General features: G+C 41.1%; 1 protein-coding gene across 1 annotated transcript in view; it reads left to right on the forward strand.

The window, feature by feature from the left end:
• The first annotated feature begins 1,137 nt into the window (after positions 1–1,137).
• The window catches only part of LOC118628770 (fatty acid desaturase 2-like protein FADS2B), a 32,337-nt gene continuing 13,104 nt past the window's right edge, over positions 1,138–20,370 (forward strand). The window contains exons 1-4 of the mRNA XM_036259719.1: positions 1,138–1,521; positions 10,760–10,870; positions 14,523–14,720; positions 16,002–16,103. Of these exons, the coding sequence (XP_036115612.1) occupies positions 1,138–1,521; positions 10,760–10,870; positions 14,523–14,720; positions 16,002–16,103 (795 nt within the window). The remainder of the gene's footprint in view (positions 1,522–10,759; positions 10,871–14,522; positions 14,721–16,001; positions 16,104–20,370) is intronic.

Below are 20,370 nucleotides of genomic sequence, written 5' to 3' on the forward strand. Positions count from 1 at the left end.
ATGGGGCTAAAGCCGTCTATAACATTCCCCATTGTTCATCTTGCTGTCTCTGAGGCTGTCAATTAGGGCAGCTCAAAGACAAGTTGTTTTTCTTTATTGGATTCTAAGGACAGTGAGCTACAACACTGGTTTACCATTGACATGCTCTTTTGGTAAATATAAACCTTTAAAAAGAAGTCTTTCTGAATGGATAAAAAAGCTGTGGAACATATACACAATGGAGTACTATGCAGCTGTAAGAAAGAAAGCTCTCTTATCCTTTGAGATGACATGGAGGGACCTGGAAAGTATTATCTTAAGCGAAACAAGCCAAACAGAAAGACAAGTATCATATGATCTCACTTGTTTGTGGAATATAATGAACATAGCAATCTGAGGAATGGGGTAGTCCCAGAGACGTGGAAGTGGGGTACAGACTGACAATCCCCAGAAGAAGGGGTGGTGGGGGAGAGATAAACCATAGAACTTACATGCATGTATGCATGAACAATGGACATGGACAACAAAGCTGGGGACAGGGAGGGGAGAGGGGAGGGGGGAATCAGTAGGGGGAAAAGGGGAAACATCTGTAACAAAAATAAATTAATTAATTAATAATATAAAAAATAAATAAATAAATAAGAAGAAGTCTTTCTGAAAAGTTTAAAAGCCCTACCAAGAAATAGCTGTCAAAAAGAGTATTTCCCCAGTCCCCCAAGCAACCATGTCATCCTGGAGATTTTGAAAGCTTCTGCTCCCATACTGAATTAACAAATCTGAATGTCTCCATTCACAGGCACGGCAGAGGGCTAGGAACCCTACCCACCTTGATGCAGACCAGGAAAGTTACCTGGCAGAGCACAGCCTCTCCTCCCTGGAGGCGGGCCACAACACTGCCAGACTGCCATTGGTCACAACTCTTTACTTAAAGACTTCATGGGAAAGGATGTTGCTAAGACACCAGCCAGCAGAGAGAGGAGAAGTGAGGAGACAAAGGTGGTCCAGCCTCCATTGGGACAGAAAAATTCAGGACACACAGAGTGAGAGGCTGGGGAACGTGCTCACGATCAGGTTTGGGAAGAGAAAATTAGGCTAAAAAGAAGTGTTCTGTGCAGGCATCATACTGCAAATGGAGTCAAGGGGGAAGAGGGTTAGTTTATGATCCAATCAGAGGTGAGTTCTAGAAGTTTCAGAAGTCAACCCAGAAATCTCAGGGGTTCAGTGACGATGGAAGAAAAGCATGCAGGCAATGGGAGCCTTGTAGGAAAAAATAAACCATCCCTAGTGGAGAAGCATCAGGCAAACGACAGGCCAGCAGCAAGGGGGAAGGCAGAGGCCTCCCTAAAGCAGGCGGAAGATGTGAAGGATGATGCACCCAGGAAGAGTCTCAACTTGTACAGCTGGCAGGAGATCCAGAGACACAATCAGGAGGCCGACCAGTGGCTGGTGATCAATCGCAAGGTCTACGATGTTACTGGCTGGGCAGACCGGCATCCAGGTGGGCGCCGGGTTCTCCACCACTTTTCCGGGGAAGATGCCACGGTAAGGAACCATAGCTCTGCCCTCTCTCTGTTCCAGCTTCTGGGTGACTGGGACCTTGGCTCTCTTCCCAAAAGCATGTCAAGTATGTGCTCAAGCCCCACAGTCGCTCATCTCCTCACAAAGTAATTTTTCAGGATTCCTATCCGGCGAGGATTTAAGCCTCAAAGTCTAACCATTCCTTTTGGATGAGCTCAGATGTTGACACTGGGCATTATGTTTGTGTATTCTGGGTTTTGTTTTGTTCTTGGTGTTTTGTCTTGCAGTGGAGTCGCTGTTTTGTAAGAAGAAAGTTACAAATAGGTGAGTAAAATCTAGGGGGGGAAATGTACCCAAGTATAATTTTCTCAGACTCTCCTATTTGGAGTGTTTAAAAGAAAGCCAGTGATTCATCTGTTAGGCACCAAAATGTTGTTAGTAATAAGGATGAAAACCTACAATTACATAGGCTTTTAGATCTTGCAGAGATCTTTTGTGCCCGGCAGCTCATTCAGTGCATGCAGGTAACACAACCCAATTTTATGGAGGAAGAAATTAACATCAGAGAGAATAACCAGCTGGCCCAAGGTCACCCAACAGCAGAGCTGATTCAAACCCCTTATCTTTCTTAACTTTCAGTCTTTCCATTTTTCTTCACTGCTTCTCGTCATCACCTTCCCCAACCAAAACAACAAAAGAAAAAAAAATAGTGTAACACTTATTGGATGCCTAGAATACCTTAGACACATTCAAATGCATCACTTCTCTTAAACTTCACCATGAGAAGGTGGATATTATCTCCATATTACAGATGAGAAAGTTAATGTTCAAAGAAGCAAATGTTACATACAGCCAGCAAGTAATATTGCCAGATTTTGAAATCAGGTTTGTTTTTGACCCTCTATAGCTGAGTCCTTACAAATAAAATTTTCCATTGAACATTTGATAGGGAGGTCTCTCGAACGCTTAAATGCATTAGGAAGCCCTTTAAAAATATTTGATAAGGAAGTTTGTTTTATGCCAATTACGAATGTCCTTGTTCACATTATACAGATGAACAAATGAGAGTGAAAGGTAACTAACCCAAAATCAGAAAATTAATATGTGGAGCAGAAATTAAAACCCAGACTTTTTTTTTCTTCTTACTTTGTTGCTTTGTTGATTTCACAATTTAGTATATATGCTGCGGAAGTGAGAACAAGTTTCACAGTTTAGTGTATAAATTCTCCAACTGGTCTCAAAGTATAGAATTGAAAACACTGCTAAAGAATCACTCTAGAAATGGTGTTAATAATAACAAAATATACGAGCGCCTGGCAAAGTTGCAAAGTAAGCATGATTTTGTCTTCTGACACGATCAACATCTTTGTTCCCCAATTCTCATTTTCCTCTAAGTTCTCGTCTCCCTTTGAATCAGGTCTTTCTTCTCCCATCTTCTTATCTTGATTCTGCAGACAGGTGAACACATTTCTGAATATACCTTGCTACTCCCTCACCACTTCCACAAGATCTGGTATTTTTTTTAAACAAAGTTCAACCTTTTGTTGAGAAAATGAGCATGCGCTTGTAGCTAGGGGTGGGAGTATCCTGTGTGTCAAAAAGGTAGATGCTGGGTAGGAATCCAGAGAGCTGAGGGTAGAAGAAATGAGGTGGAAAGCATGTGTGCAGAAATAACAGGAGAAAGGATAACAAAAAAAAAAATACAGATCCCTATCTAGCCCATTCCCTCATTCCCACAACTCAGAGAAAACATGGATGATGCTTTTCTAACACAAGCCAAAGGATGAGCTCAGAGGGTGTGTTGGCAAAGACATGGGTCTCAGCCACCTTGAAAATCATGGATAGACTCTATACTTGAGGTGGCTCAGGGGATAAATCTGTAATTTGCTGATAATTTTTACCCACAGAAGTTAGGAAAAGACCATGATTCTGATCCAATTCCAGCCAACAAGGAGAATTAATTAATAAAATAGAAACCATCAAAACCCTAAGGGGAACTATCTATGCCACCTTAGGATTCATGTCCTGAGAATGAAAATCCTGAACATGGTCAGTCATGGAACTTAGACATTAGGAAAGCAAATCCAAAAATGTTCAGAGAAAAGATTCTCCAAAAAGAAACTTTTGGCTAAAGAAGACTGGGAGGATGCCGGGGAAATTCTGACAACCACAATACTCCATTGCTACTCAGAGTGCAGAGAGCCTGGGCTTTGGGATCTGTTACATGAACCTGGGAAAGTTACTGGAATGTTCTGAGCCTCTGCATCACCATCTGCAAAGTGAGATGACATTACCCATCTAACTGGTTTATGGAAAATCGGGCTGATGCTTCATTCTATTGTAGCTGTAACTATTCATATCTCCAACATCCATAGCCTTGGAGATGTGATTATTACTTTCTGTTTACTACCAGCTTAGAAATCCTGATCATATTTGGTGCCCTCTGATTGGAAACAGAGAGTACATGGCTAAAGGTGCCATGCTGTCTGGGGAAGAAGGAAAGAACAAAGTCAGAGACTTGTCCAATACTCACTGTATAACTTAAGAGCTCTTGGAAGGTCATGCCCTTAAGGGAAATGTTGACCCAAATATAGTCTCTAGGTGCTGGTCTTGGACTCATGGGTGCACCTGCCTGGAGGGGGGCCCTTTTTCTTTTTACACAGTAACTCTTCTCAAGCCTCCATCCTCCTCATAATGGTGAATAAGGATACCTAAGTAGTCTGCCCCATAGGTTCATTTATTCATTCATTCATTCATGCAGTCTGTCTTTCTAAAACCCTTCTTAGCAGCCCAGCTTAGTGATTTAAGAGTACTGGTTTGGTGACAAAACAAGTCTGGGTTGCATTTGGGTTCCACCACTCACTAGGAATGTCCTGAGGAGGTTGCTGAAGCTCTGGGAGCTTGGCTCCCTTATCTAGAAAGTGGGGATAATAATGCTTTCATATTAGTATTGTTGTGAAAGTCAGTGGAGATTGAATAGAATGTTCCCTAAAGCGCATGGCACAGATTATATACTCAAAAAAATGGCTGCTCTTGTGCTTTTTTGCTTAGTTATTCTGAGATGGGTTATAAATTACATCTCCAATAACCTGTGCTAAGAAAGGTAAGTCCATAAAACAAAATTGGCACATCAGCTCCTATTATTGCACGTATGAGTTACCTGATTGTTTTCCAACTATGTGACTTAAAACCAGTGACACAGTGCTAAAAACTAGAACCCAGACCCACATCTTCTCACCTGCAAAAGCTCATCTGGGAAAAGCCAGAAATAACCTGTAAGTCCACGAAGAATTAATTATGTAGACTACAATTTCACAATCATCAAGATGAAGATGACAAGCATGTAACAGGAAATGCATGTGAATAAATAGTTTGCCACAAGTTTTAAGGCAACAGTGTGTTCCAGGCTCCACAAAAGTAGCACAATCTTGTGGTGCATGCACATGTATAACATGTCCAGAGCAAAGAAAGCAGGTGTATCATCCTGTGTGCTGGTCATCCCATTTCTTATCTCTAGACACCTTGCTCTAAGAGGGACACTGAGAAATTCAAGTTCTTTCTCATGAGAGTTGAAGGCCAATATGACCAGGAAGGAATGACAAAAACTTAGAGAAAACACAACTAAGTCCATTTCAACTCTTTGGAGAACTGCAGTGGGGAAGAGGGTAGTGTTATGTGTAGCTTCAAAGGAGAGCGCCCCCAAGGACTTGGGATGAGCAGAGCCAAAAGAGGCAAGGCTGGGGCAGGGGGAAAAGGATGTGCCCTGAGGTGAAGCACAGATATGACTCATGTCATGATTAAATGCCCAGCCAGTGTGGGTGTCCCATACTTCTTTTGCCTTAGCACAATACTGGCAAATAATATGTACTCAACTAATGTCAGTGACAGTCATGGAATGAGAATGAGAAGAGGAGAAGAAAATGATGGAGAGGAAGGATAGGGTAAGAGAAAAGAGAAGGAGGAGATGGGGAAAAGGGTCTTGATGCTGAGCTAGGGCGTCTGCATTTTGCCCTCACTGTATGTCCTCCTCTCCTTCTAGCATAGCATCCCTCTCCACCCACAACCATGACAACAAAATCAACCAGCTGCTGGTGAAAGGAAAGTAATGATCAATAATAATTCCATCTCCTCTGGATTGTCAGAATGTCTTAAATAATCCAGTTCTCATTTAAACAATGGTTCAAGTTGGAACAATGGGTAGAGGAGCAGAGAAAGAAGTGACAAAGTGATTAAAAATGAAATGGGTGAAACCTGTCGGCCTGGGTGCTAAGTGAAGAATGAAATTGAAAAAAATTGGTCAAAATGAAAGGAGTTCAGGTAACATATTGGAGACCTGAACAATGTCAATAAGAATAAAGAAGAGGGGGTGGGTGCCAAGGATGTCTGAAAGACATAATTTATAATATTTGATGAGTGACTGCATAAGTAAACAAGATGAAGGACTCTAGGCTGATTTATGGATATCTGGCTTAGGTAACTAGGTGGTGATTATCCATTATGGGTCAGAGGAGCCAGGAGGATGAGCAGGTTTGATAGGGAGTAAGGAGAGGAGGGGAGGGAAGGAGAGGGGAGGGGAGGGGAGGGGAGTTGAGAGGAGGGAGGGAGGGGAGAGGTGGGGAGGGGAGTGGGGAGAGGAGAGGAGAGGAGAGGAGAGGAGGGGGGAGGGGGAGAGGGGGAGAGAGGAGAGGAGAGAGAGTTTGGGTTGGAGCTCAGCTGAAAGGATCATATTAAAAAATATATCGGTATAAGGAAGAGCTTTCAAATAATGAAAGATTTTGAACACTAGAATGAGTTACAGTGAGAAAATAACCCTCTGCTTATCCCTGAGGGTGAAAAGGAATCTGGGTGACTTCATGTGACATTCTCTGCTGCAAAGTGGCTCTCTCCCAGGAAAAGTGCAAAAAACTACATTCTCCCCACAATTCGGCCTATTCACAATTCATGCTCTCCCTAAAATAGGAGGCAACTTGTTCTAGCCATTGCTTCGGAGCAGATGAGATCTGAGAAGGGTGAGCAGAGGAGAAATTGCTTAAAGAAGTGGGAATGGGTGTCTGTGGTTGGGTATTGAATATTCTAGTGAGCTTTTCTGAGGCAAGTAGATGGAAGCTCTAGTTATTTTCTTTGTGGCTCATACATATATTCGCCATTCTTATCTGAATTTTGGGAAATTTCAACCCACCTCAGATGAACTAGATAATATACAAATGTGGTCATTTATTGGGGTCTTATTCCAAAGCCTAAGCTCTTAATCACTCAGCTAGATCCTCAATAGATTTTGGAATAATTAAATAAATGAAGGAAGGAACTAATGAGTTCATGAGTCAGACTGGGTGTTGCTATTGCCCACATTTAAAAAAAAAAAAAAGAGGCTTGAGGAATTAAGTAATCTGTCCCATATAAAACAGATTGCTCCTCTACTGCCCTCCATTGTGCTTTGGTGTGAATGGGGAAGGCACATTCTTTGGGTGGTTGCAGCGGAAGAGTTGGCAAGCGGAGTGCCCGCTGGATCTCAGCCCATGCAGTCCCTCCTGGTTGGGTGCCTTTGTGCAGGGCACAACCTGGATACAATACTTAAGTTGTAAAGGCAAGATTTTATCTCTGGCCTTTCATACTGTTCCCTTCCGCTAGGACTCGTCAGCTTTTACGGTAAAGCACATCTCTTCACCCTCCATTAAGAAGCAGCAAAAAATTGTCAGGAAAATTGTCATTTCCAAGCTAGTTGTGAAATTCATATTTTTCTTGTGTTGATACTGCTTTGAAAATAATTAATTTTGAGCTACGCTATGATATAGATTTATGAATAGGTGAAGGAGCAGAGATGATGGTTGAGAAGAAAATCAAAAGGCTAACAGATGAAAATGAGAGCGTGAAAGCAGCAGAACGGTCCGGAAATGAGAAATGTCAAGAGGAGGGAGGAGAGAGAGTCGTCCTTAAGACTTGTATCCTTTGAGTTCAACACTTGGATGATCCCAACTTTCTCCCTGTTAGAAAAACCCTATATTCATTTATTCATTCACCCTTTCCCTTATTCATCAGGCATCCATGATCACATACCATTCTCCAGGCACACTGATGGACACTATGTATAACGTAATCAATAACTCATGGTGCCAGTCTTCAAAAAACTCAAAGACCACTAGAGAAGGGGTGAAGATACAGATTACTTACAACATAATTCAAAAAGTTCTAGCCCTGGCCAGTTTGGCTCAGCGTTTAGAGCGTCGGCCTGCGGTCCAGAGAGACCCGGGTTCAGTTCCCGCTAAGGGCACGTAGCTCGGTTGCAGTTTGTCCCTGGCCCTGGTTGGGTCGTGCGGGTGGCAGCCACTCGATGTGTCCCTTTCACATCGATGTTTCTCTCTCTCTCTCTCTCCCTCCCACTCTATCTGAACAAAAAATGGAAAAAAAAATGTCCTTGGGTGAGGGTAAAAAAAAAAAAGTTCTAGGAACAAAATGTCATAGGAGCCCAAAGGAGATCATGATTAGCTTTTCTGGATGGGTTAGGGGAGACAGTATTTCATCCGGCTCTTGAAGGGTAAGGAAGAGCTTTTGTGTAGAGAAATGGATGAAGACAACCAAGGCAAAAGGAACAGTATGTACAAAGCTTCTGAACCATGAAGAGGCATGAAACATTTATTTAATGTGGAGAGATCCAGTGAATAATAGGGTGCATGTAGGGTATTATGAAAGCTAAGCCTTGGGGGGTAGGTTGAAACCAGATGCAAAGTGATTCACATGATTACAACCTAAGGTGGGGAGACACTATTACTCCCTGCTCAGCAAGACACATAATGATTTTAGCACCACTCCTAAATAATCTGGTGTTGATCTTTCTTGAGAGACCTTTCAAAAATATATATACATGTTAAGGCTGGAATGGACCTTTACAGCTTCGTGGCTTTAAATTCACATAGCCCTGAGTTCAAATCCTGACTCTACCATTTACTATGGCATTTGAGGCAAGACATTTCTCTCCTCTAAAACATGATGTCTTTACCTTTCCAACAGAAGCAATAGAACCTCAAAGACCACGAAGATGGTTATTATGAATTGGTCCATATAGTGCCTGTACATAGGATACACTCAATAAATGGTGGTGTATCCTTTCTCCCCTTTATTTTATCCCCTCTTTCCTTCAGCAGGAACATACTTGCCCAAGAATGCTGGTAACAGAACTCAGTTTTGCAGGTCTTTCAAGAAGGAGGGCATTTCACAACCGACTCAGCATCAGTCTCTGTTAGGAAATTCTCCTAAATCAAATATGCTAAAACTAGCTAAAAATTTTTGTTGTACTTCCCATCAATACAATGAAAAGAGTTCCACAGAGCAGGGCAATGCCTGCTATTCTAGAGCATCATATAGGTCTTCAGTGTCTGTTACAACACTGACTGCGGAACCTTGCTGGAGATCAGAGGAAACAATGAACCCAGAGGAATGTGGTTGTCGGCACACTGTTCCAGGACTCAAGAGGACGGCTCAGACTAAGATGAAATTGTAATAGCTTACTTTTCCTTTACACTCTGACCTTTACCAATCACAATGTTTTCCATCCCAATCTGCTTCCAAACAACAAACAGAACGTGATTTTTCCGTATAGATCATCCTGCAATGTTTTAATCATTTTCTTAATCGCTGAATGACTCTCTTTCTGATTAGGGGAACTAAGTTTCAGAATCATTAAATGTGACCATTAAAAAACACCATTGAAATAATATAGTTTGGCATTTTTAAAGGGGGTCAGAGGAGATATGCAGAAGTAGAATGGGCAATTGAGCTTGAACTGGTTCTAGCAGATACAAATCTTTTTTCATGTCATTAAATCTAGGTGAAGTAGTCAAAAGAGTTGATATTGAACCTTTCCAATTAACCTTATTCATTATAGAAGCACCTTCTTATAAGCAGGCTCATGTGTAGTTCTTGGCTATATCTAAAGTCGCTTTATGACTTAAAGATGGTGAACTTATTATATACACTAAAATAATTCACACCACATTAGGCATTGGAATAAAGGAATAAAATATCTGAATTGTTATCTTGCAGAGAAAATAAGTAGTAAGTTCTTATCTCTAGTGGTATACATAGAAGATAGTTAACATATATTGAGAATTTAGTATTTGCCAATGGGATTCTAACTAATTCACTAATCCTTGTAATAACTTTATTAATTGAGCAGCTATTATTATTACCTCCATGTTAGAGAAAAGAGAAACACAACCAGGTCAAGAGACTTGTCCACAGTTACACAGCTAGTAAGTAGCAATGGATTTATATGGAGAAGGCTGCTCTGGGGTCTACTTAATCAGTACTATGCAACACCAGAACGCAGAGTAATGTGTATGGTTTTCATGTATTCAAGTTACAACTTTGGTTTTATTGCTTCATTTTTAATCACTCCTGTCCCCAAAGCCGTAATAACAGGAAGTCCAGCATCTTCCTCTTGGAATAGCCCCCTTCCCTAAAAGGAAGGGAGTTAAATCCCCAAGGGAATAGAATATATTTTGCTTCCCAATATGAGCAATCTATAGGAACCACTGCTGCTTCTCATAACCACTTGAGACGTCTACTCAGTATGCGACCTGAGATGGAAGAGTAGAGTTGGTCAACTCAGTTCTGTGCCTGGCTGTCACCAGCCCCTGCAGACACTGCCTGGGTGTTTTTTGGGAGCAGTAGCCAACTTAGCCAATGTTGTCTGCTACTCCAGACAACCCAGAGCTCCAGCACTCAGCTCCCATACTCTCTTCCATATTTTCCTTAAACAACCATTATCAACTTTATTTTTTCTTTTTTGGAAATAACAATTCAAGAACCTCATTCCCCTGCTCCTTGGCTAAGAACCCAGAAGCAGACTTTGATGGAAGGCATGATCTGCATAGCCAGTCTTGGCTGCTGAATGCCTTAGATAGTATAAGCAACTTCCACACCAAGTGTGAGGTTGTGGGTCTATCACGGCCTATAAACTCAAGCCACTATTTCTTCTGCTTTTCAGTAAAAGAGGTATTTTCCAATGCTTGGGGATAACCTGGCTGCACTGGACTTGCCTAGTGAATATGTGCTTTTAGTAGGTAGATCTCCAGCTTCCATAGAGGATTTCCAAGGGTAATTTTGCTCAGTGAACTTGAAGCATCAACTAGGAGTTGGAAGCAAATTCTCTACAATGGAGTCTGTGCTGGTTTCTAAGATGGCCACAGGGTTAGGTCTGGGAGGGGACTAATTTGTGGATAAACATGTTTCTTCTAAGCTTCTGACAGCTCTCTCTGATTTACAGGATGTCTTCAGAGCCATGCACCTGGACCTTGACATTGTGAGACTATATCTTAAGCCACTGCTCATCGGAGAGCTTGCCCCAGAAGAGCCCAGCCAGGAGAGAAACAAAAACGTGAGTGAGGTCTCAGGACTCAAGAATATGTGGAAGTCCATAAGCCAATCAGAGAAAGACAAGTACCATATGATCTCACTCATTTATGGTTTATCATTAACAAAATAGAGCCAGTCATGGAAGTAGGGAACAGATTAACAAACCTCAGAGGGATGGGGGTGGGAGGAGTGGGAAGAGATGAACCAAAGAACTTATATGCATATATGCACAACCAATGGACACAGACATTAGGTTGGGGAAAGCAGGAAGGGGGTGGAAGCGTGGAGGAGGGACATCAGTGGGGGGAAAGGGGACATCTGTAATACTTTCAACAAAAGAACAAGAAGAAGAAGAAGGAGAAGGAGAAGAAGAGGAAGAAGAAGAAGAAGAACAAGTAGAAGGAGGAGGAGGAGGAAGAGAAGAAGAACGATGAGGGAGAAGAGGGGCAGGAGGAGGAGGAAGAGGAGAATATGTGGAGGGATGGGACCAAGGTGTATTTCAGATCCAACTTATCATTTTCTGTGAGCAACCAGCCATCATGCCTGGGTGGGCCCACAAGAGCATGAATGAGTGGATTCTACGTATTTCCAAACAATGTCATCTTCCTGCTCAGAACTCTGAAACCACTGTGAAACAGAGGAATGGAATGTTCGGCCCTGTGCCAAACAGTAATTCCATGCCTCTAAACACCTACTCCCTGCCAGGCAACACACACGTATAATTTTTTTCAGTGACTGCTTATAATTATTAGTTTAATATCTATGTCTATGCTCCCTGATAAACTAAGTTCAGTGAGATTACACCTACTTGGCTTATCTTTGTGTCCTCCGGACTCATCTGCTCAGGATTGGACATGCAGTAGAAACTCCCTAAATACCTGTTGAATCCAAGATGTGACTATATTCTAACTACATACCTTTTAACATTTGGGGAAATTATAGTCCGGGGTTGGGGGGAATTACTTTCTGAAAGTCCTACAGCTGGTGTGTTGAAGAACTGGGACTCCAAGTCACCTCTTTCTGACCCCTATCCCTTAGATATTCCCAAAGAAGAACCTCACTCTTTCTCTAATACTTTGGTTACCTCAACACTGTCTTCCAAAGGATGGGGTCTCTATAAGATTAAAAATTTACCAGGATGGTTTTACATAAAGCTTAAAGGAATTTCAGCTAATATTAAGCATTTCTCTCTTTTTGCAATTTATTTTTTAAACAGCTTACATTTGTACAATTCTTTGCAAATAATTTGTACAAAGTGCTGATCCATCTATCTACCCCTGCAAGGTAGATAGAATAAGGATTATATTTCCACTTTAAGAAATGAGGAAGCAGCCCTGGCCGGTTTGGCTCAGCAGTTACAGCGTTGGCCCACAGACTGGAGTCCCGGGTTCGGTTCCCGCTAAGGGCACGTACCTCAGTTGCAGTTTGTCCCCGGCCCCGGTTGGGATTGTGTGGGTGGCAACCACTCAATGTGTCTCTCTCATGTCGACGTTCTGTCTCTCTCTTCCTCTCTCTCTCCCTCCCACTCTATCTGAAGATAAATGTAAAAATATCCTCACGTGAGGATTAAAAATAATAATAAAAGAAAGAAATGAAGAAGCAAACTCACAGAGGGCAGCAGCAGGAATCTGAGGACATAAAACTGGTTATGCGCAGACCTGAGACAAACACTTAGGTCCATGTACATCCTGCAAGGCTGTGTGTCAAGAAGCATGGCTCTGTGTTCAGAAGGGTGGGCTCTGAGAGTGGACAGCTTGGACTCACAACCTAGCCACAAGTTGTGTGGGTTCAGGTCAGCTATCAAACTTCTCTGCAGCTCAGCTTCTTTCCCTGTGAAACAGCAACAATAGTATCAACGTCATTAAGAGTTATTGGGAGATTATTGATGGAATTAAAGGCATTTAAATGCTCAGGCCCATGTCTGGAACACAGTAAATGCTTAATAAATTTTAGATTATTATGAACTCACTGTCTCTTAGGGCAGGAGGCCCTAGGTTAAAAAAGGAAAGCTTAATTGTTTCTCCTAAAAATATTCTCTAAGGGAAAAATATCCCACTAGTGGCTAAGAGCTACAAGCATTCATTTTCTGAAAAAGTGTTGGTCTCTGGAGATAATGATCTACCAAAAATGTTCTTTTGTTCATCTCTGTGAAGATATATATGTATATAAAGCTAAAGAAAAGGTATGGTTCCCCCCAGAGATCATACTGTTTTAGACAATGATAGATCATCTTACAGTTACCAGACATACATGTAGACTGATAATGTTGGAGCACAAAACTGAGTGTCAGGAAGCATAGTGGCTTAGGTGACTCTGGGCTTTGGTGACTCTGTCTCTGTACAATATTTGGGTTGGAAAGCATGGCCAGACTCAGAGGCATTCTAGAGAAGACCTATTAAAAGTATCTATGGCCCCCAGATTCCAGGGTTGATAAGGGCCTGATTGATGAGCCCATCCAGACTCTCCCAGGCAGTGGATCCTTTAAAAATTTTATCTGTGAATTTTTTTTTTCATTTTTTTATTCTTACCTGAAGATATTTTTCCATTGACTTTTAGATAGAGTGGGAAGGGGAGAGGAAGAAAGAGGGAGAGAGAGGAAGATCACTGTGAGAGAGACAAACACCTGGATGCCTTCCACACAACCCTGACTGGGGCCAGGGATCGAACCTGCAACTGAGATTTGACCAGGAATTGGTCCACTGGCCAATGCTCTAACCACTGAGCATAACCGGCCAGGGCTATATCAGTAAAATTTTAAATGAAATTTTTGACTTCTAGAATTATGTTCATAACTGTTTTTTAATTCAAAATGTATCTCCTTTCTTACATCTGAACAATCCTGTTCTCTTTCTTAAACTCTTGTCACTTTCTCAACCATCCTGGCTTCAACCCCATGATACTCATTAAGCTAAGAGTTATTTCTGCCGAGCCCTTGCACTGAGTCTCCAGTATGACGTGACAAGCTTGTAAACCGGTGCTAGCATTGTACATACACACTTGCACATGTGCCCAGTACATGTCCACAGGACCAGGACCCTTCCAACCAGCAGACAGTCCAATGCCACCAGAGATCCTGCCTTGTTTCTGGGGATCCATTGAGCAGCTCACAGGAAATCTCTCCATTGAGCTAATCTAAGTGACCTACATTTATTTATGTTCATCATCTTCTATGAACCAGCCCTTTGCACATAAAAAAAAAAAAAAAAAAAAAACAGACAATATAGAAATCACTTTGTACACTGTAGCATTATCTATGGTAACATGAATCCATATGGACAGCAAAGTTCTTCAAAGCATAACCAGAAATCAGTCAACATCTGAAATAATGCTGATGGTCTAAAAGGGAACTGTTAGACTTTTTGTATGTCTTTACTAACCACCATTACCCCTCAAAAAAAGACAGTAATTCTAAGTTCCATAACAATTTGAGGACAGCTGACAAATCACTACTCACCTTTCTCTTCTCTAGAGAAAAATAATCATCTTAACATTTTTCAAAGGTTTTATTTTTTCATTGTTCTTTTTGCTTTTAATTCTGTCCTATTAAATGTATTACTACTAATATAGTTCTATTTATAAAATTAAGGTATCGATAAGTTAATGAAACAGATCTTAATTATGATCGTGTTCCTTTTCTCCTGAAAGAACTAATTTCTTCTTTGAATGTTTCACAGTCCCTGTTGGTGGAAGACTTCCAAGAACTGAGGAGGACATTAGAAGCTATGAACATGTTCAATGCCAACCTGGGGTTCTTTCTCCTTCACTTCATCCAGATCTTGATTTTGGAAACCCTGGCTTGGCTCCTGCTGTGGCATTTTGGCAGTGGCTGGCCCGTTACAATATGTGTTTCCTTTCTTCTCACAATTTCTCAGGTAAGCAGGTATCCTGAGCCCAAGCAATGGCTTTGAAAAAAGGCTCAGAATTTCTTCTTCTCTTTTTAGGTTGATGTCAGCTGCTGCTTAATACTTCTTGGCAAGCTACTCATTGGTGTCTGACACCAGTAGATTATTAAACCTTGCTGGACCCAAGTTCTCTTGCCTGTAAAGTGGGGGTAACAATTTTTTATAAAACAATTCTGAGGAGAACTAAACAAGTTAATGTGTAAAACACCTAACCCAGTGACTGACATAATGTAAATATTTACTTTATGACAGTTGCTACTCTTTGCCCAATTTCATTTACAAAATTTCAGTAACTGAAGTTCTGTTGGCAGTCATGGAACACTCATCTTTGATAACCAACCAGCATTGATCCATGAGTTAGAATTCTTCAAAAGTAGAGAACATGTCTTATATGAGAATAAGGATGAATTCCGCCACAAATGACAACTAGCACCTGGCATATATATTTGATAAATCTTTGTTGAATAAAGTAGGAATCTCTGAGCATAGACCTCTATGAGCGCAACATTGTGTTGTGGGCACAAAGGAAAATTCACCTGGCCCGGCCCTCGGGAAATGAGTTATCCAGTGAGGGAGACTGTCATTCAAATCTCTAAACATATTACATGACAGAATGGCACTGATGCCAAGGGGAGGAACATGTATGTGCTATTGGAGCAGAAAGAAGCATTTAATTCTACATGAAACAACTGGGGAAGGGTTTATGGAAAATTAACATCAATGTTAATTCCAGAATTTGTTAGGCTAACTTGAAAGCCCATTTACACTATTCCTTGAAAGGCAACTTTGGGAGCAAGAAAGGAAGCAAATATTTGTTTGGTGCACAAGCTGGCCACTTGACACGTGTGTATGTTGCACAACAGCCCAAAGAGTCAAGGGCTATCCCTGCTTATCAGATGAAGAGCTGAGGTTCAGAGCCACTGGTAACTTGCCAAGAATCGTGCAGCTCAAACACGGTGACGAACAGTTTAAAACCCAAATCTTCCCGACTGCAAAGGCTGTGTTCTTTCCACTCCGCACTGGAAGATTTTGACAGTGGCAGAGAGGGCAGTCTAGGCTGGGAGAACCACCTGCACAGTGGCATAGCAGTGGGGAAAATGTGATACGTGTGGGAACTAGAAAGTGCACTTGCTGGAGATCAGATGAAATCTCCCACTGTTCGTCTCAAAAAGGCTCCTGAATCAACTAGTGCACTCATTTGTCGATTTCTTCTTGCCTTCCAAGCTCCTCTAACAACTTCATCTCTTCTAGGCCCAGAGTTCCTTTTTACAGCATGACACGGGCCATCTTTCCATATTCAAGAACTCCAAGTGGAACCACCTGATGCACAGATTTGTGATGTGTCATCTCAAGGTACAGGATGCTCAGGGACTCTGATGGGATTCTTGCAGGTCATTTCCTCGGGCAGCAGTTCCAAGTTTTCTTGTGCACCGGTGTCAGTAAAAAGTGTGCACACCCCACATAGAAATATAAATTTACTTTCCAGGTCCCTCCATGTTGTCTCAAAGGATAAGAGATCATTCTTTCTTACAGCTGCGTAGTACTCCATTGTGTATATGTACCACAGCTTTTTTATCCATTCATCTACTGATGGACACTTGGGCTGTTTCCAGATCTTAGCAATTTTAAGTAGTGCTGCTACAAACATGGGGGTACATATATTCTTTCTGATTGGTGTTTTAGGATTCTTAGGGTATATTCCTAGAAGTGGGATCACTGGGTCAAATGGAAGTTCAATTTTTAATTTTTTGAGGTAACACATAGTGTTTTCCATAGTGGCTGCACCAGTCTGCATTCCCACCAGCAGTGCACTAGAGTCCCCTTTTCTTCACACCCTCGCCAACACTTGTTGTTTGATGATTTGTTGATGGCGGCCATTCTGACAGGTGTGAAGTGATACCTCATTGTTGTTTTAATTTGCATCTCTCTGATGATTAGTGATGATGAGCATTTCTTCATATGTTTCTTAGCCATTTGTATGCCCTGTTTGGAGAGGTGTCTATTTAGTTCCTCTGCCCATTTTTTAATTGGATTCTTTGTCTTCCTTTTGTGGAGTTGTATGAGCACTCTATATGTATTGGAAATTATCATCCTAAGTGAAACAAGCCAAACAGAGAAAGACAAGTTTCATATGATCTCACTTATTTGTGGAATATAATGAACATAACAGTCTGAGGAATGGGGTAGTCCCAGAGACGTGGAAATGGGGTACAGACTGACAATCCCCTAAAGAGGGGGTTGGCGTGGGAGAGATAAACCACAGAATTTATGTGCATGTATGCTTGAACAGTGGACATGGACAACAAACTGAGGAAAAAGCAGGGAGGGAGAAGGAGGGGGGAATCAGTGGGGGAAAAAGGAGAAACATCTGTAACAAAAATTAATTAATAGAAAATAATAATAATAAAAAGAAATATAAATTTACTAACAATGTAGATACTATGTATATATGCTAATATGTAATATTACAGTATAATATATATGCTAAAATTAGAATTTTAAATTTTTATTAGGAAGGATGTATTTTTACTTAGGAAACTCTAACTTTTTTTTTTTTGAGAGTACATGCCATTAGCAGGAACCGATCCCTGGTCTCTCTGGTCCGTGGGCCAATGCTCTAACTACTGAGCCAAACCAGCCAGGGCTAACATTTTTTTCTTATTCCAGTAAACTATTTGGCTCAATGCCTGACACCCCATTAAGGAACTACCTTGCAGAAGAATTGTGCCTTTAAAAATGAAAATATGCCCTGTAAAATCATGAATGGGAATATTCTCAGGAGGGCTCTGAAATTTTGCTGCTGGGAAGCTAGGGGAATCCAGCAAGCCTGACTAGTCCTGGAAGGGTGGGGCTGTGAAGAAATAAAGGAAAAGGTTCAAGAGAAAAGAGAAAAGTGAAGAGAAAGAGGGAGAGTGGGCAGGGAAGCTCAGATGACTCTGGTCAAAGTTGAGGGTCACAAAACGCAGACTGCTGGAAGAAACAGGTGGCCATGACGGCAGTTGGTCTTATCCCCACTAACAGGAGGCTCAGAAGGGTAGGCATAGTGTCCTGGGTGCAATGCAGCACCCAGCAGTGCCTAGCACATAGTAAGCCTTCAATAAGCATTTGTTGAATAAATGGATGGATGGATGAACAAATGACCCAACAAAGGACTGCTAAGAATGGCTTCTAGTCCCAACTCTGATAATGTTTACTGTGTGACCTTGAGGGAGTCACATTCTATCTCTGTAATGTTAGGAGTTAACCAGGATGTCTGCTTTCTGTGACATTCTAGGGTTTAGTGACCACATACCCTGGTCCAGGAGGATAGGAACTGCCTACCAATGTTCTACTAAGCCAAGTTCTTCCATTCAAGCCAGACCCTCTAAGGAAAAACTTGTAAGCACAGGCCAGAGCCTATTTGGTTTTTCTTACTGAAGTGATTATATATTGAATTGGAAGATACCTGGTTTAGAATCACCATCTAATCCTACCCTGTTTTCAGTTTAACTAAATTAGGCTTAAATATATTAAAATAGCAGAGAGTTGGATCCAGATTCATATTAGAAATATCTGTACTCCAAATGGTTAGGATGAATAATATATTGTCATTTTATGTGACAAATTTAATGGGAAAACTCCTATAAGCACACTCTTCTGCCCTTTATCCACTAGTGTTAGATGAAGTGTTCTTGGATTCTCTCAGAAATCTTTAACACAGAAATAAGGCAGAGACGGTTTCTTATGTCATTTTGAGATTCAGGTAATGAACCCTCTCACCCTCCCTCCCTTGCTCTGAGGAAGTCAGAGGAAAAGTGAGACTCATCTGCTCTGAAGATCATTGACAATCAATTTGGTGCTAGTGTATGGAATATTTCAAAGCATCCCCATCCTGGCTGGTACTTAAAAAAACAAAAACAAACAAAAAAAAAAACACTGCTTTCCCATTGGTCCAAATTTGTTCAGCACTTTCTTGTTATAAATTGTGTCTCCAGAAACAATTTTGAATATAATTTTAATGACTCGTGACCGAAGTAAATAAATGGGTAATGGCTCTAAAAACAAATGAAGTTCACTCTGCCTTCTTGCAAACAAAACCAGTGATTAATGATCAAAATTAATAAGGCTTCAACTATGTGCAGGAGAGACACTTACCTTAGGGGAGCAAAGGTGGGGTAAGGGAGGTAACAAAGAAAATTATCCTATAAACAGCAAACATCTCCCACCTTGTACATGCATGACAATTTTAAATTTCAAAACTTGATTTCACATTAATGTACCCTCCCCCGACCTGGAAAGGGCACAAACTTTGACATGCTCCTGATGGACTGAGGGCTTGGGTTGCTAAGGGAAAACTTCAGGGAAGACTATAGGGATACAGAGCTAACACAGATTGTTCAAAAACCATCTCCTGTAACATAGATGTATAGTGTGTAGACCAACACAGTGCAACAAAAATATAATAAAAGTCACATTAAAATGTCATAAGTCATTTTAAATTTTCTAATAGCCACATTTTAAAAAGTAACTTTATTACTCTACATATTCAAATATCATCATTTCAACAGATAATCAGTATAAAAATTATTAAGGTATTTTATTCCTTTTTTTCACTCCTGAATCTTCAAAATTGTTTTACACACTTACAGTCTATCTTAATTTGGTCACATTTCAAATGCTCAATAGCCATATGTGGTTATGGCTACTGTATTGGACAGTGAAGATCTAAAACACGCATACAACAGTTATCAAGAGATACACAATAAAATCTTACGGCTGGTTATTCTTCCGGGAATGATGAACACAACAGGAGAAAGGAGAGGAAATTGAGTATCTCAATGTGCTGACATTTTGCATTCAACTCCTCATATCTCCCCAAATGACTCATGAAGGTAAATATTATTATACTATATTTACTGGGGATGAAATTGAGCCTTAAAGAGGGTGGATAAGCCCTGGCCGGTTTGGCTCAGCAGTTAGAGCGTTGGCCTGCCGTCCCGAGAGACCCGGGTTCGGTTCCCACTAAGGGCATGTACCTCGGTTGCAGCTTGTCCCTGGCCCTGGTTGGGTCGTGCAGATGGCAGCCACTCAATGTGTCCCTTTCACGTCAATGTTTCTTTCTCTCTCTCTCTCTCTCTCTCTCTCTCTCTCTCTCTCTCTCATCCTCTCTCTTCCTCCCACTCTATCTGAACAACAACAACAACAAAAATGGAAAAATGTCCTGGGTGAGGATAAAAAATAAAAATTTAAAAAAGAGGGTGGATAATTTGCCCAAACCACACAGCAATATTTATATATCTAGTATGTGAAACTAGGTTGATGTGCCCCTAATTCCTTTGCTCTGTTAAGACCTTCAGACTTGAATTCAAAGAGATAAAATCACAAGCAACCTAATCAGGGCTGATGTGAACATGACATCATCTGCAATATTTTTATTCTCATTTATTTTTATCTGAGAGCATTGAAACCTGGACATGCAATGATCTGAGCCAAGCTCCCCTAGGAGGTCACTTCAAATCTGTGATTCTTTGAAATATTTATTGAAGTAGGATTCCTGGGGCCATTTTTCCCCCACAACTAATTAAAGTCTTAGAGCTGAGGTTTCTTTTTCTTTTTAAATAGGAAAAATACTCTCTGCCCC

The sequence above is a fragment of the Molossus molossus genome, unplaced genomic scaffold, assembly GCF_014108415.1.
Source record: "Molossus molossus isolate mMolMol1 unplaced genomic scaffold, mMolMol1.p scaffold_m16_p_13, whole genome shotgun sequence".
NCBI classification, from domain to species: Eukaryota; Metazoa; Chordata; class Mammalia; order Chiroptera; family Molossidae; genus Molossus; species Molossus molossus.